Source organism: Patella vulgata, chromosome 3 (genome assembly GCF_932274485.2).
Source record: "Patella vulgata chromosome 3, xgPatVulg1.2, whole genome shotgun sequence".
Lineage (NCBI taxonomy): Eukaryota > Metazoa > Mollusca > Gastropoda > Patellidae > Patella > Patella vulgata.
The window spans coordinates 46,552,247-46,570,023 of NC_065881.2; the positions used below are offsets into that span (position 1 = coordinate 46,552,247).

The window sequence follows — 17,777 nt, forward strand, 5'->3', positions numbered from 1 at the left end:
ACCGTCCTTAAAACCTGGTAACAGGCCCGGCGGAGTAGGGAGGTAGCCCCCCCCCCCCCCACCAATAACTTGATTGCAAGTACTCCTTTATTCAAATTATTTAGATACGTTGATTTTAACATAGAAGTGAGACTTCTAAAAGTAGAACGTAGGCTTTCAGAAGAAAACCCCTGCTATGCACTATACTAATCCGTGGGTTAAGAGTCCCTCGGTTACGAGTGTCGATCTTAAATATTTCATTCTGGGACATCTGACTTCCATTATAACTATGACAGATTAGGTAATTAAAACACGACGGGGTAGAGTTTTTTTTTCACATTCTATAGCAGGGGCTATTGCTCTAAAATGGAAGGTCTGATGCGTACCAAAGGGAAACTCATCCAAGAACTTTTGATCCTTAACACATTGTTTAATTTTCATCTAATGAATCGGACAAAGATTGTCGCCTCTGGAAGATTCGCAAACTTCATTCATATTTCACATTTTGTGTGAAAGGCATGGGCATAATTCAAGAACGGGTGCACACCAAACGAGCTCATGCATGAACTATAGTGATATTTAAAAATCTAAAAATCTAGAAGGTCCACAACCTTTGTATCATACCTTTACGCGTAAAGGGTAGAGGCCATTTGACGACAAGTTTCGGTCCGATTTTCACGAAATTCTGACTCAACCACAATTATGGTGTAACGCTTATATCTTTGGACGGTTTTTACAATCATTAAAAATTGTGACCACTAGAGGGCCCCAAGCTAAAAAATATGATTTTTCGTACAATCAGGGGCCACAATCCCAGAAGTTACGGTCCGATATGCGCCACTATCGAAAGGAAGTTTCATTAAAATCGGATCAAAATTGTGACATCTAGAGTATCTACAACCTTGGTATTATTATGCATATACATGTATTTGTCCAGTTCAGCATCACAGAAAAGTACCATCGACTGCAGTGCTTTCATGGTAAGGAATTTAAAAAGGAATTCGTCGGTGGGGAGTCAAAAGGTCGTATCTGGATTTTGCCAAATTTTCCAGGAGAGCCAAAACTAGCCAAGAGGTTAAGAATCAAAATGTCTTATAAAACCGTCACGTCAAAATGTCGTATGTAAAATGTCGTATTTCTGAAGCTTTTCTCAAAAATATTTATTTATAAAATGTATGTGTAGCCATTTAAACAGTATGTAACGATCCGAACATATCAAGCTCAAAGTGCAGAAATAAGGAGTGAAAGCTGGTTATTTGTAATTTTATACAGCAAAGACGTATCTCAGGAAAATATTCACCTTTACCTACTTCAATTTCATAGATTTCACACTGTAGAGGCTCAACTATAATTTCAGTAATACGTATTTAACCATAAAACAATACTGGCTATATTTCGTTTGATTGTAATGCTTTGGTTATATTAGACACAAAGTTGATTTTTTCAAGAAAATACGACGTTTTCACTCTTAATAATTTTTTTTTTTTTTTTTTTTTTGGAACACCCCATATACGACATTTTGAAACAATGTCTATAAAATCTCTTTTTATTGGCTTAGAAATACGACTACCAGATGAAAAGATGCGCACGAAAATTCTCATTCTGAAGAAGCAGAAAAGTGAATTTCGCAAAATATGCGAGATACGACCTTTTGACTCCCTACCAACGAATTAAAACTTCACTTCACTGCTGTTTAATTTCGGCGGGACGATTTACCCAGTACTACCCAATACCACCTCTATATCACCACATATTACCCAATATTACAACATAATGATGCATAATGGACATATCAGTTGATTTTTTTTTCAAAAATAGAGTGTTATATTGCGGGAAATGTACTTCAAATGTGATACCGATGTCTGGCTGTTCCATTTGCCTCCCTATATCACCCAAAACAAGCAAATAATAACCCAATTCTACTAAATTCTCATCAAATACTACCAAATATGGTCCAATAACAACTTAATATTGTCAAATAACAGCACATTAGTGTTATTACTACAACGATTATTCGATATTTTGCAGAAAATTGAAATGTGTACCTACCCAGTTATCTACCTTTACAATCGATAAATAGATTTTAGACCCTAGCTTTGCAGTTGGTTTCCAAACCAACGAAGTTAAAAAAAAACAAAACAAGTATTTTGTTGTGTATATTTGGTGAAATAAAGATCTTGGAGCCACCAAAGCTTAGTCTGGAAGTTATTTTGTGCGCAGTGCGCAGTGAGCCTAGCCTAACCCGATTCCCCAATATTTTAGTATGTTTACCGTAAGGAGGCTTCTCGAATTTTGCAGTCTAGTTATAGTTTATTAATCCCTTGATTCTGTGAAATAAAATAAAACATTTTGACACCAAAGCTGGGTTCGGTGCGTTTTGATGCAGCGTGGGCGTACCCCTTTTCTGCGTGCTCAGTTAGCCTAGTGTGCGATATTTTAGTATGTTTACGGTAATATTTTGGGTGTGTTTTTTTTTTGTTTTTTTTGTCTATTAGGCCTACATAAAAACTTTGCATTAATATGTCTTAAATGTTATTTTCTAATATAAAGGTAACAATTATTTTCGTGATAATTATATCTAAGTTTTTATTGGTCAATGATACAGGACGGAGGGCCTGACAAGGACAGCTGTCTAGTCGTTCGGATGGGACGGAAACCCGAGGTCCCTTAATTGTACACATTGGCGTGCACGTAAAAGATCCCTTGGCAGTTGGAATTCGATATAAGAGTAGGCCGTAGCGCCGCTGCCAGGGCAAAATTCCCTCATAGCACACTTTATGGCGTATGCCCGTCTTCATTAGCCCAGGTTAGGAGCAGAACAGTAGGACGTTCGTTAAACCCCATTTCATTTCATTTCTCCGGTTTCCTCCCACTGCTAAAGACCCCTACGCGCAAGCGAATTATTGAAATAAAATTAAACCATATGTTAGTCCCGAAATGACCTAGTTTGTGTCGATTGGACGTTAAACCCCATTTCTCTCTCTCTCTCTCTCTCATTTCATTTCAGGTTTTTATTGGCGCTAGGAATATGTGTGCTAACTTCATTTCGAATACGGATGGCTGGAATGAGAGATTCCGCTCGATTTGTCAAACTAATCAGCAGTAAATATCCGCTTGGCCGCCCACTTCACTCCTAGGGATGAGTTAATTAACCCTCGAAATTAACTTTTTTCCTGCTGAAAGTTATTGATACGACTATGTAAATAACCCATTTGGATTGTTATGGATTGGCTTTGTTTTTACTTGTATCTTAATCAACACCGAGTGCTAATGAAACTTGCTTTAATGTATAGTCTAGTTGCATTTTATCGATTGTTTCACAGTGATGTTTCAATATATAAAACAAAATTAGACGTGACCTCAAAGTTATGTCATGCCAACCTTTTACAGTGTTGAAGCATAGAACTAGAAAACTAATAGTATTTCTAGTTCTATAATCGAAGCATAGAATACTATTTCTATGGTTGAAGGAAAGCTATCGCATCGCGGTTGTAACATCAGTGGTGGATGAGTGGTCGTAATCACTGATGCTGATATCCTATTTCTGCATTCGGTTCACAGCAGGGAACGGTAACTCCAATACGGAAGCAGACAGCGAGCTATGTCGTTTATTGTTCAGAGGTATATTTTATTTTATAATATTTATAACCTATAGTAGTTTGACATCTCTGGACATTTTGTTGTTGGAAGACTATAAAGTGACCATTTCAAGGATGAATTTGCTTTTGCTATCCATGTTATGATCATGTTGTTACTATTTATTTAGACCTACATATTACTCAATCTATCTCAAACTCAGTTAAACATTTTAAAAGCTTATTGGATTACAATTACATGACATCATCATCATAACATTGTTCTGATGATCAGTTTTATATAGACCTACCCATAGTATTTTATGTTTCTTGTATGATGTAGCAGGCCTATATATTTTGTAGTTGTAAAATTACAGAGAAGTAAATAAAATAAGAGTATTTTGATATACTCTGACTCTGAGTTTGAATAAATTCACTTTATTTAGTGTCTTTAGAGCTATGGTAGCAAATAAATTCCGCTTTGCTGGGTGAAAAAATATATTAAAAAGGCATGGTGGTGGATGACAACAGCACTGCAACAACTATCTTATCTCTTCACATCACAGTTAGCATAAGATTGCAAAAATATAACTTTCTCATGATAGCATATAGGTCTTCTACTTCTAGTGAAAGTTAACATCGAGTCTATATATATTATAAGAAACCAGAACAACTTAAAAAACTCATGAAGTCAAAATGTGAAACAATGAAAGTTTCAAATTTCACAGGGGGATGCCTTAACCTACATGTGTTGCCAAACAGAACACTGTCATACATATGCAGTGCTAACAGCCACTTTTCATTAAACTCGGGTTGCCACATACCACCATATTCCTGAAGCAATAGCCCGAGAAATCCCTCTCTGGCCATTGCTGGATTGGCTTCTGATACTTAAGCTTTTGAGGGAGTTTGTCTATTCTTCCTGTTCAATCAAATCTATCCCAAGTACAGCAACATGAAAGCCCTTCGTTTAATCCCTAAAACTTTGGACAGAAATTTAAGGTATTGAAAACGGTGAAAGTATGTTCGTCTCCAAACAGCATTGTTTACATTGTTTTTGATTTGATAGCCTCGTTTGTCACACAATTAGTTTTTGTCTGCAATATTCTGCTATGCACTGGTTGATTGGGCATAATAAAATCGTGAGTGATGACGTAACGTTATAATGTAAACATATTTGGTCCAATTTGGAGCTCTGTTTTAAGCGTAATGCTTTTGTAACGAAGTTAGCTATTGGTTGTTAATCGGACCATTGACCAGTCATAATTTGAAACAGAAATGTGCCTTCGTTAAAGCAGTGTTTTGTGGGATTAGGAAGGCGCAGATCCAGGATTTTTTGCAGGGGGGGGTCTAGGTTGGAGAATTGCTTAACTAATTGCGGTAGCGCCGAAGGCGCTAAACGTTGTGTCGGGGGGGGGGGGGCCCTCCCCCAGATAAATTTGGTAAATTAGATTCAATTTGGTGCATTCTGACGTATTTCCGGAACGTAAATTCCAAAATTACAGGTCTAAAAATCGCCAATAAAATCGCATAAAATGTCCTTAAAATGTTGATGGGGAATGCTCTCTTCACAGGTGACGAACAAAATATCTTCAGATACCATATTATGGTTGTTCTTAACAAGCTTTATTAGCAGTATCAATTTACTATTAGTATTAGAGTAACCAGTCCATTTAAGTATAGGAAAGTTGGTCGGGGTTTTCCAGAGCACAAACTTTCACAGATGAAAAGTCTATAGACTTGGTTTACTGTTTTTACTTTCAGCGCATAAAAATAAATAATATAGCTTGCAATAGTTGCTTGGTGTACGAGAAAAAGGAGAAAACGAAAGGAGAAACGAAAGAAAGGGAATTCGACGGTTAGGCTCCTTGACAATTAGGCTAATTAAATAAATCGATTGATGATGAATTTAGTTTATTGTTAATCTCTAATTACTCGATTTTAAACACACGTGGGGTTACGTCTCACGCAGCAATTGTTTTAAATGCGTGTATAAAAAAGTCTTACGAATGACGACCTGTCGGAAGTATTTTACCTGCACTCTCGATCGCTGTAGTAGGCCTACCTTCCACTGTTTCGCGGTAAGGGCATGTTCCAAGTTCACCTAATAAGACATTCTCTTCAAGTATAATAATTATAATAATAATAATAATAAAACATAAGCGGTGAATATGTTATGTATCAAATTTTTTAAAAAATCTTATAAATTCCGCTAGCATATTTTTATTCGCCCACATTTTCAGGTGGACGTATTATGCCGTCGCCCCTGTCCGTCCGGACGTCCGTCCGTCCATCCGTCCACAATTGTTTGTGGATTCTCTACAGGTCACAATTCTTATCCGATTTCGACGAAACTTGAAATATAGGTTTATCCCCAAAAGATCTCGGCTGCTTTCGATATTGGCATGTAACGGATCGAAACTTCATGGATTATGGCCCCTGTTTGTACGAAAAATCACATTTGTAGCTTGTGGACCCTATAGAGGTCACAATTTTTATCCGATTTTGTTGAAACTTGAAATGTAAGTTTATAACCCAAAGATCTCAGTTCCTTTCGATATTTGCGCATACCGGACAGAAACTTCCTGAATTATGGCCCCTGATTGTACGAAAAATCACGTTTTTAGCTTGTGGACCCTATAGAAGTCATAATTTTTATCCGATTTAAAAAACCGTTCTATTATATCACCGTTACACCCTAAGGATGACTGAGTCCGAATTTCGTGAAAATCGGCCCAAAATTGACAGACAAAATGGCCGCCGTTCGTTCCCAAATAGCGTAAGAATATGGTATATCAAGGTTGTTGACCCTATAGGGGTCACAATTTTTATCCGATTTTGTTGAAACTTGAAATGAAAGTTTATAACCCAAAGATCTCGGTTCTTTTCGATATTCGTGCATATCGGACCGTATCTTCCTGAATTATGGCCCCTGATTGTACGAAAAATCACGTTTTTAGCTTGTGGACCCTATAGAAGTCATAATTTTTATCCGATTTAAAAAACCGTTCTATTATATCACCGTTACACCCTAAGGATGACTGAGTTCGAATTTCGTGAAAATCGGCCCAAAATTGACAGACAAAATGGCCGCCGTTCGTTCCCAAATAGCGTAAGAATATGGTATATCAAGGTTGTGGACCCTATAGGGGTCACAATTTTTATCCGATTTTGTTGAAACTTGAAATGAAAGTTTATAACCCAAAGATCTCGGTTCTTTTCGATATTCGTGCATATCAGACCGTAACTTCCTGAATTATGGCCCCTGATTGTACGAAAAATCACGTTTTTAGCTTGTGGACCCTATAGAAGTCATAATTTTTATCCGATTTAAAAAAACGTTCTATTATATCACCGTTACACCCTAGGGACGACTGAATTCGAATTTCGTGAAAATCAGCCTAAAATTGACAGACAAAATGGCAGCCGTTCGTTCTCAAATAGCGTAAGAAAATGGTATATAAAGGTTGTGGACCCTATAGAGGTCACAATTTTTATCCGATTTTGTTGAAACTTGAAATGTAAGTCTATAACCCAAAGATCTCGGTTCCTTTCGATATTCGCGCATATCGGACCGTAACTTCATGACTTATGACCCCTGATTGTACGAAAAATCACGTTTTTAGCTTCTGGACCCTATAGAAGTCATAATTTTTACCCGATTTAAAAAAACGTATTATTATATCACCGTTACACCCTAGGGACGACTGAATTCGAATTTCGTGAAAATCAGCCTAAAATTGACAGACAAAATGGCAGCCGTTCGTTCTCAAATAGCGTAAGAAAATGGTATATAAAGGTTGTGGACCCTATAGAGGTCACAATTTTTATCCGATTTTGTTGAAACTTGAAATGTAAGTCTATAACCCAAAGATCTCGGTTCCTTTCGATATTCGCGCATATCGGACCGTAATTTCCTGAATTATGGCCCCTGATTGTACGAAAAATCGCGTTTTTAGCTTGTGGACCCTATAGAAGTCATAATTTTTATCCGATTAAAAAAAACGTATTATTATATCACCGTTACACCCTAAGGACGACTGAGTTTGAATTTTATGAAAATCGGCCCAAAATTGACAGACAAAATGGCCGTCGTTCATTCTCAAATAGCGTAAAAATATGGTATATCAAGGTTGTGGGCCCTATAGGTCACAATTTTTATCTGATTTTGTTGAAACTTGAAATATAAGTTTATAACCCTAAGGACGACTGAGTTTGAATTTTATGAAAATCGGCCCAAAATTGACAGACAAAAGGGCCGCCGTTCATTCTCAAATAGCGTAAAAATATGGTATATCAAGGTTGTGGGCCCTATAGGTCACAATTTTTATCCGATTTTGTTGAAACTTGAAATATAAGTTTATAACCCAAAGATCTCGGTTCCTTTCAATATTTGCCCATATCGGACCGTAACTTCCTGAATTATGGCCCCTGATTGTACGAAAAATCATGTTTTTAGCTTGTGGACCCATTAGAGGTCATAATTTTTATCCGATTTAAAAAAACGTATTATTATATTACCGTTCCACCCTAAGGACAGTTGAGTTTGAATTTTGTGAAAATCGCCCCAAAATTGACAGACAAAATGGCCGCCGTTCGTTCTCAAATAGCGTAAAAATATGGTATATCAAGGTTGTGGACCCTATAGAGGTCACAATTTTTATTCGATTTTGTTGAAACTTGAAATGTAAGTTTATAACACAAAGATCTCAGTTCCTTTCGATATATCCGCATATCGAATTGTAATTTCCTGAATTATGGCCCTTGATTGTAGGAAAAATCACTTTCTTGTTAGCTTGTTCTCTATCCATCTCTCGAAAATGTGGGCGTATCCTGCCTGGCAGCCGCTGGTTATATTTTTTTTAAAAATTTGATAAAATAAATGACCAGGGTTTTTTTTCTTATCAACGCTGCCGATAAAATTAAAAAGCAAACACAACAATATTCAACGTCAACAGGCGAACAGCGTTAATAAAACTCTTTAAATTTCAATAAACTTATATTTTCATACAGTACGGTATTAAAAAATTGCTGTCGTCAATAGGCGATTTGCCATGGGGTCAATTAGTCCCGACGGCAATTTATGCTGTCAACGTTTTTGGCTGATTGCCAGAGCTGTATGTGACTATTTGTTTTTGCCCACAGTGGAATGAAAGTCATGACTCAACTCAATGTATACAAACTCGCAATTTTTGGGTCAGATTCAGGCTTTTAGATTTAAGTTTCTCGGACCCTTCAAATTTTCAAGCCTGAGCGGGGGGGGGGGGGGCGCGTGACCCCCTGGCCCCTCCCCCCTCTGGATCCGCGCCTGGTAGGTATAATCAAACGAAACACTGCAAGGAGTATGCGTACCACCAGCTACGTCTACGTCGTTCAAACAGTAGTGAGCTACACAACTCATTAAAATTTTAAAAAAATCAGATTGTAGTTAAAGCCTTGAAGTTGCTGACACAATTTCTTAACAATAGGGAATTAGCTATTGACTTAATGGGAATGACAGACCAACAGGCAGACAGGGTGATGTCAATGTATACCTGTTATGATATAAAAAAAACAACATATTTTTATCCCCTTAGACTTTGTCTATTATTGTGTCCCAAATAAAATAAAAATGCATCATTTTGACTTTGTCACATCAAACCTTTTGTAATTAGTTTGTGTTTCCTGTTTTTATTGATGGAAAGTTTCTTACATTAAAATGAGGGGGTATATTAATATTTATATTATAAAAATGGACCTAAAATGTAATAGAACGAGTCACCAACTGTGATTTTCGAAACTTAGGCGGTTCTGTTCTCTTTAATACCATCCCTCTAAGGGGGGATGGATGACCAAATGGTTAGGATGTGCCCCTGTATCATAAGGTCTGTCATTGAGTCAACTGTCGCATGGCTTCGATTCCCCGGTTGTAGGTGACAAGGAGTAGGGTTGCCTGTCCAACCTCGTGGGTTTTCTCCAGGTCCTTCCACTGCTAAAAGCCCCTACATGCAAGCAAATTATTTGAAATAAAATTGAACATGTGTTAGTCCCGAAATGACCTAGTTTGTGTCAGTTGGACGTTAAACCTCATTTCTCTCTCTCTCTTACACCTTCCCTCTACAATAAAGCCTTTCCCACTCCCCCTACCCATATCACATTTTTTTTATCTATCCGAGTGATGATCTATTTAACATTATGCAGGTCTTTCTTTAGGCCTGAAATGTTATTTCAATTATTAATTAGACATTAAATAACTTATCCAGACAAAATAATTAACTATCGATGACATCGCTAGCCTACGATGTTTATTGGATTAGGTGCCGATTTGCTGTTCGACTTTCATTCATAATTTAATTATTAAATGGATAATCAAGATTATGTTTTATATCCCACCGACTTTAGTAATGATGATCGAGGCTAGGCGGAAAATTCAATCGCTAAAATCTCGGTTCATAGTGGATCAATTTGACTGAAATTTTCAGCAAATTCCCTTTACAGTATCTAGTTTATAACTATTATAGTGAGAACTTCCAGCTCTTAATCTAATCTCCCATAATTTTATCTTTAATGATTGATTATAAATTATAAGATATTTAACAAAATTTCAGACCATGCAGTGAGGATGCATCATATGAAACTATTGATATTATTCCTGTAGAACCAACACCACCTAAATTGGACACCACTCAATCAACACCTGTTAGTAATAGAACAAGTCAGCTGACACATGAACAATTTAAAAGTTTTTTAGATGAAGATGGGAGATTAGTAAATGAAAATGGTTTACGCAAAGCTATTTTTCTGGGTATTTTGTTTGTAGAATTATTATAAATCTGTTTACATTTTCAATGTGTGTACTATATATATTGGATAAAGTGAGTTTCACAATTTTATTGCAGCACAAATATGTTAACACTTTTCTAAATCACAACAAAAAGTAGCCTTACCAATGACTAAAAATCATATTGGTCCAAAATTGATTAAAATTTAAGATTTGCTTTTTTCAATGGATATCACACTGCTATCATTTTTTTCTGTTCATGACCATCAAGGCAAAGATGGTGTCTATTCCAGTTAATGAATTGCTATCTAAAGGACACATTTTATCCCTTATTTTTATCAGATTTAAATTAAAAAAGGAAAATGCTTATTGGACAGCCATATTGAATCTTTAGATTACATTATCGGTAATCTCTTGGTATGTTTTATCATAAATTTTAAGCAATAATGATTTATGAAAAAGGTTACAGACTGTTACTGTATATCATTAAATGTTTTTGAATATGTTTTCTAAACATCTTATCAGGTGGCGTAGATCCAAGTATTAGAAAAGAAGTATGGCAATTTCTGTTTGGACTTTATCCATATACATCAACTAAAAGGTAAACTGTCTAGACATTGGAGGGGCTGACAAGGAAAGCTGTCTAGTTGTTCGGATGGGACGAAAAACCGAGGTCCCGTGTACACATTGGCATGCACGTAAAAGATCCCTTGGCAGTTGGAATTTGATATAAGAGTAGGCCGTAGTGCCGCTGTCCGGGCAAAATTTCTCTCAAAGCTTTCCTGTTTTTTAGAATATGATTTTGCAATCTTTCCATTTGGCCTTAGGCCATGGATTTGGTTTAGTGGGAAGTTCTTCCCTTTATTTAATATAAAACATATCGTTTGGTAGATGATCTCGTCTGCTTCTGGATTGGTAGATGTGATCGTTTGGGGTTAGTGTTTAGGTGCCAGGCCCGTCTTATCTTGGCCTCCCCTTACTCCACTATCCAACTCTCTGGGTTTGGTATCAGTTTTATTTGCGGAATAGTGTTTAGGTGCCGAGTTCGTCTGACCGTAACTCCCCCTTACTCCACTAACCTGCTAGTTTGGTAGATGTCATCTTTGTGGGGTTTGTGTTTAGGTGCCAGGCCCGTCTTATCGTGACCCCCCCTTACTCCACTATCCCACTCTGTAGGTTTGGTGTCTGTTTTTGGTGGAATAGTGTTTAGATGCCGAGTCCGTCTGATCGTGGCTCCCCCTTACTCCACTATCCAGCCAGTTTGGTATATATCCCCTATGTGACCCCCTCTTACTTCACTATTCTACTTAGTCCAACTGTGTCCATTAGGGCGTCGATTTGTTCGAAGATTTGCAGTTTCAGATCTGGTCTCGGGAAGAGTAGGTTCTTAGTGTTGAATGGTATGTTGTTGGTCTCCATTGTTCTCACTAGTTCCCTTCTCTCCTCCTCGTATACCTCGCAGTCTACCAGGACATGGTTGGTGGTACATTCTTCTCCGCACTCACAGATGATGACTTGGTGTTTGTCGTCTCGCAACCGCTCTTTTACCCTTAGCTTCGATATAAGTCTACAAATATCTCTTCTAGGGTGATTGAGTGTTGTCTTTGTGTAGATCTTGTCATCCAGCCGGAATCTGTATGTGTCAAGTTCAACGAGATTTAATTCCCAGATTGAATTGACCTGTCATTTGACCATACTGTAGATTTCCGTGGTGCTGTAGTCTATGGTGCGGAGTGGTGCTGTGTCCTTGAGACCTTCATTGGCGAGTCGATCTGCCTCCTCGTTTCCTCTAATATTGACATGTGATGGAATCCACACAAGTTCTACTTTGCTTCCCTTCTCTAAAACCCTCTGGTACAGCTGCCTGATTTCCAGAATGACTTCTGGTCTTGAGTCTGAGTTGTCATTTTGGATTGAAATTAGACTGCTCAGAGAGTCACTTGGAATGACGAACTTATTAGTCTTTTGATGGGAAATCCATGATATAGCGTCACGAATAGCCACAAGCTCTGCAGTGTACACCGAACAGTTATTGGGCAGTTTCCTGCTTATTCCCTGTTCCCCATTTGGCAGGTGTATTCCAAACGAGCTGGTGCCCCTTTCAGGATTGCGTAAGCCATCCGTGTACACATGGTCCCAGTCATCAGACGGTCAGTTGTCTTCCAGGTGTTCTAGAGAGAAAGCACGTGCAGCAGTGGGGTTGTTTTTCTTGTCGGTTTTCTGTAGTAGATCTAGATTAACCGGCGGTATATGGAGCGTCCAAGGGGCGATCGCTGGGGGGTCGTGTTCATTTATCACGAGCTCCCCCAGTCGCAGTTCCTTGATTGTTTCCCTGATACCCTGACCGAAGATTTTCTTTCTAGGATCTCTCACATATACTATTCAAAAAAAGTAGGGGATATTTGATTTTGGGGGCATAATACTAAAATATGCAAATGACTACGAAAAAAGTCACTATAGAACCTAACAGAAGAAACATTTCCAGTTACATGTGACGCCCAAACGCACCAATAGCTACCGCATGGAATGCAGGTGATGCTTGGGATAATCATGGGGGTCCAACCCAAGATTTGCACGACTCTGACTTTGAATGTTACAGTCATTGTGGCATTGAATTCCAGGGTGGAAACATTAGTTTAATTGTTTTAGTGACCAGAAAACAAATTTTGATATGCGTCGGCTTACCCAAAATGAAAGGTTACGTGCCCTTGGCATGATACAGATCGGCACAACACAGGCGGTTGTGGCGCGGACGATGAATGTTTCTCAGTCTGTCATAAGCAGGCTATGGTCCAGATACCGTGATACACAATCTGTACAGGACAGACCACGCTCAGGTCGACCAAGGGCGACAACTCAAGCCCAGGATCGATTTATCCGTACCTTGGCCTTGAGAAATCGTGTCATCACAGCAAATCAGATCAGCGCTCGTCTTCAAACAGACACTGGTGTGAGAGTGAGTGGTCAGACGATTCGGAATCGACTGCATAGGGGTCACCTTCGCGCCCGACGTCCTCGCGTGATCCCTTGTTTGAGAGATCATCACATTCAGGCAAGACGTCGTTGGTGTAGGGATCGTCAACACTGGGATAATCGACGCTGGAGCAATGTGATGTTTTCAGATGAGTCAAGGTTCACTGTTGATTTTTTGGACAGACGTAGGAGGGTGCGGCGGCGTCGAAACGAGCGCTTCCAAGACGTTAACGTCATCAGACATGATCGATTTGGGGGTGGTTCTGTTATGGTGTGGGGAGGCATCACTGTTGCTGGAAGAACGGCTTTACATGTTGTTGCAGGGCGTGTTACAGGCCAGTACTACCGGGACAACATCTTGGCAGTCCATGTTGTGCCGTTGGCACGACGTCATGGCCGCCGTTTCATCTTCCAGGATGACAACGCAAGATGTCACAGGGCCAGGATCGTTACAGGTTACATCCAACAACAGAACATCTCCACATTACCTTGGCCAGCACTGAGTCCCGACCTCTCCCCTATCGAGCATGTCTGGGACATGCTTGGACAGAGGTTACGTCAACGTCAACAACGTCCTGCCAATGTCCAAGAACTTGCTGCTGCGTTGCAACAGGAATGGGACAATCTGGACCAAAATGACCTTAGACGTCTCATTAGGAGTATGCCACGTCGGATCAATGCTTGTTTGGCAAACAGAGGAGGATTTACCCGTTACTGACTTGGTTGTGATGCTGTGGTAACTTTGCTGTTTGACCCCGGGTATCATTTTACCCTTATAATGGTCAGTCTGTGCCTTACTTAGTCTAACGATCATTTGGAATAAATCGATGAATGTGAACTTCATTTCATTTTGTCATTTGTTTCTTCGTCAGTTTCATTAGGTGACTTTAATAACACTTAAAAATCAAATATCCCCTACTTTTTTTGAATAGTATATCTTGTATTTTGTAGACTGACAAAGGTTGGGGATCTTTCGCCCAGTTGCGAGATCTTAGCCCAGTACCTTGTCGCTATGAAATATTTGTAACAATTATGTGTTTTATACTTCAGATATTTATGACACTGCAAATATACTATAATCTAATAGAGATTTGTTTTTTAAATAAATACAACCATTTGTTAAAAATGTCTATGTAAATTATACTCTGACATTATGTATATTACAGAGAAAGAGAAGAATTACTTATAGACTATATGATTAAATATCATGAATTAAAAAATAGATGGAAAACAATACTTGTATTAGATTCTAGACCTGGAGGTAGGTGACACAAAGTATATTTCATGTTGAGCAAGCCGAAACCCATTGCTGATATACAAAAGAGATTTAGTTAAGTGTCGGTCCGCGAGAAAACCATGCAGAAAGTGATAAGGTGGGGGTCGGCCAAATTCATTCTCACTCAGGTCATAAAATCACCCCATCCCAACATGCAAAAAGCCAAAATGGCCGACCCCAAATATTAACCCCCTCTTAGATATGGCCTTATGTCGATTTTTAGCCATTTTTGGCGAATTTTCGGTGAAAATTTGTCATTTTTCAGCTATCAAATTCTACTAAAAGCATCAGGTTAGTGATTATGTCCGATTGTGGATGGATAGTGGGGGTCGGCCCCTAAAAACCCAACATGAAAGACCAACCCAATATCACAGTCTTTAGCCGCTGGGGGGCGTTTTCTGGATACCACTTTTCGCATAGTGAAATGTACCCAATCGTTCAGGGGCTATATCTCGTCTGCAGCAGGGGGTGGGTCGAAATCGGGGGTATGTATTTTGAGGCGAGCATATGTCCTAACAATATCAACAATAAAATCCACCGGCGCTAGTCTACAACATAGCGAATCTTTGATGAGAAGATTGCCGATTTCTGGATTTCTGACAATAAACTGATATTCACTGAAAGGATTCTAGGAGGCCTCAACACTTATAAAGTGCTCTAAATGCCCTATATATCACGGCATTTCGGATGAAAAATATTTCGAACGTACCGCCACCCGCTCTAGCAAAACAGACACGGTTGATTTTAGCTTGGTGTCCAAACCTCAAATCCAAGATGGCTGCCATGGAGGAGAAATGCGATTTTTCTCAATATTTTGAGTCAAAATGTGGCATTTATGATGCGTATCCTGCAGAGAAAGATCACAAGCGGGTAAAAGACTGTAGGAAAGATATCAAAGATTATCTGGCGAGCATATATCAAATAGAAAAGTAAAAGCCGGTTGGGCTCTGAAACATTTTGGGCGAATTTTCGGTGAAAATTTGTCATATTTCAGCTATGAAATTCTACTAAAAGCATCAGGTTAGTGATTATGTCCGATTGTGGGTGGATAGTGGGGGTCGGCCCCTTAAATCCCAACATGAAAGACCGTCCCAAAGTTACAGTCTTTAGCCGCTGGGGGGCGTTTTCTGTATACCACTTTTCGCATAGTGAAATGTACCCAATCTTTGAGGTGCTATATCTCGTCTGCAGCAGGGGGTGGGTCGAAATCGGGGGTAAGTATATTGAGTCGACTATATGTCCTAACAATATCAACAATAAAATCCACGGCCGCTAGGCTACAACATTGAGAAAAACTTTGACAAAAATCAGTCACTCAGTCTCGTGGTGAGCAAAAAATGAGAAAAATCAGTATATTGAGTCATTTAAATAGATGAATTGGAACCGAGAGATGAGGTTAAGAGTCCTAATCGAGGCAATTCATCACCCCTTCACCTTTACATGGGGCGCAGGATTGATTGGTCATCAATAATAGTATCCTGTGAGGCTAGGATTCCCGACATTTTTGTCAATTTTGATATAAAGGATTTTGATAGGTATTTATGAATAATGAAATGATGCGACTCATCTGGTAAGCTCCAATTCAGAACTTTTATTTGCAAACAAAGAAAGGGATTTTATTTTTTACACGACAATCACTAATAACAAAATATTTTTAAAAAGTTTTTAGATCTAGAAATAGGATTTAGTAAGTATAGAGTATGAATTTACTAACATGAGTAGTATAGCGAAATACCGTATTTTGAGGATTTGATTCCTATGCCCGAGAACAATCCCCTCACTCGATACTATTATGCTATAATTTATCGTTCAAATTAGTATGTTCATCTAATCGTGAGAGATTTAGAATAGAATTCAATACAAAAGTAACAAATACAATAATAAGACACGAAAGCGAGTATCCCATCAGTCATCATATCCACAGTATATTATATGAATGATGAACACTTCTTGTCAGAACCGTTATCGCCGCCACCTGATATGACCCAGATCAAAAAAAGCCGATTGTCTCCAGCATCATCTGAGCGACGGCTTCCTTTAATCCACAGAGCACATAACTAGAGAGCAGATTAATAGTGAGGAAACGTGAGGCAAAATTGCGACAAAATTTACCGTAAACGGAAATAAAAATTCAATATCCTTTCTCCTCCATGGCAGCCATCTTGGATTTGAGGTTGGACACCAAGCTAAAATCAACCGTGTCTGTTTTGCTAGAGCGGGTGGCGGTACATTCGAAATATTTTTCATCCGAAATGCCGTGATATATAGGGCATTTAGAGCACTTTATAAGTGTTGAGGCCTCCTAGAATCCTTTCAGTGAATATCAGTTTATTGTCAGAAATCCAGAAATCGGCAAGCTTCTCATCAAAGATTCGCTATGTTGTAGACTAGCGCCGGTGGATTTTATTGTTGATATTGTTAGGACATATACTCGCCTCAAAATACATAACCCCAATTTCGACCCACCCCCTGCAGCAGACGAGATATAGCCCCTGAACGATTGGGTACATTTCACTATGCGAAAAGTGGTAACCAGAAAATGCCCCCCAGCGGCTTAAGACTGTGATATTGGGTCGGTCTTTCATGTTGTGTTTTTAGGGGCCGACCCCCACTATCCATCCACAATCGGACATAATCACTAACCTGATGCTTTTAGTAGAATTTGATAGCTGAAATATGACAAATTTTCACTGAAAATTCGCCAAAAATGGCTAAAAATCGACATAGGGCCATATCTAAGAGGGGGTTAATATTTGGGGTCGGCCATTTTGGCTTTTTGCATGTTGGGATGGGGTGACTTTATGACCTGAGTAAGAATGAATTTGGCCAACCCCCACCTTATCACTTTTGCAGGGTTTTGCATGGTTGATCAAGACAGACAGAGCAATATGTAATGTTGTTTTGTCATGTACAGTTTTGTTGTTACTTTACCTATTTTCAAGGTAGTAGTATTTTACTGGATACATGTAAACACTATCTAACTGTGGGATAATAGACATGGCAATTTCCAACAAAATAACCAAACTGACAAACCAAATATAAAGTAGACGTTGCAACACTTACTGACTAACAAAGATACAGAACCGCAAAGACCAAGTGACAAAGCCTGACAATTGACTGACTAAGTCCTGTACTTTGACAGTGACATTCATTGAAATAATATAAATCCTACAATAACATTCTTTTTATACGCCCACATTTTCATGTGGACGTA

General features: G+C 38.7%; 1 protein-coding gene across 2 annotated transcripts in view; it reads left to right on the forward strand.

The window, feature by feature from the left end:
• The window catches only part of LOC126816353 (uncharacterized), a 43,234-nt gene that overhangs the window by 14,280 nt on the left and 11,177 nt on the right, over positions 1 to 17,777 (forward strand). The window contains exons 1-4 of one of the 2 annotated variants that reach the window (XM_050542793.1): positions 3,473 to 3,600; positions 10,142 to 10,338; positions 10,840 to 10,915; positions 14,454 to 14,548. In XM_050542793.1, the coding sequence (XP_050398750.1) occupies positions 3,581 to 3,600; positions 10,142 to 10,338; positions 10,840 to 10,915; positions 14,454 to 14,548 (388 nt within the window). In that variant the 5' untranslated portion in view covers positions 3,473 to 3,580. Of the gene's footprint in view, positions 1 to 3,472; positions 3,601 to 10,141; positions 10,339 to 10,839; positions 10,916 to 14,453; positions 14,549 to 17,777 lie in introns of those variants that run through there. The other variant, XM_050542792.1, reaches the window with a different exon arrangement.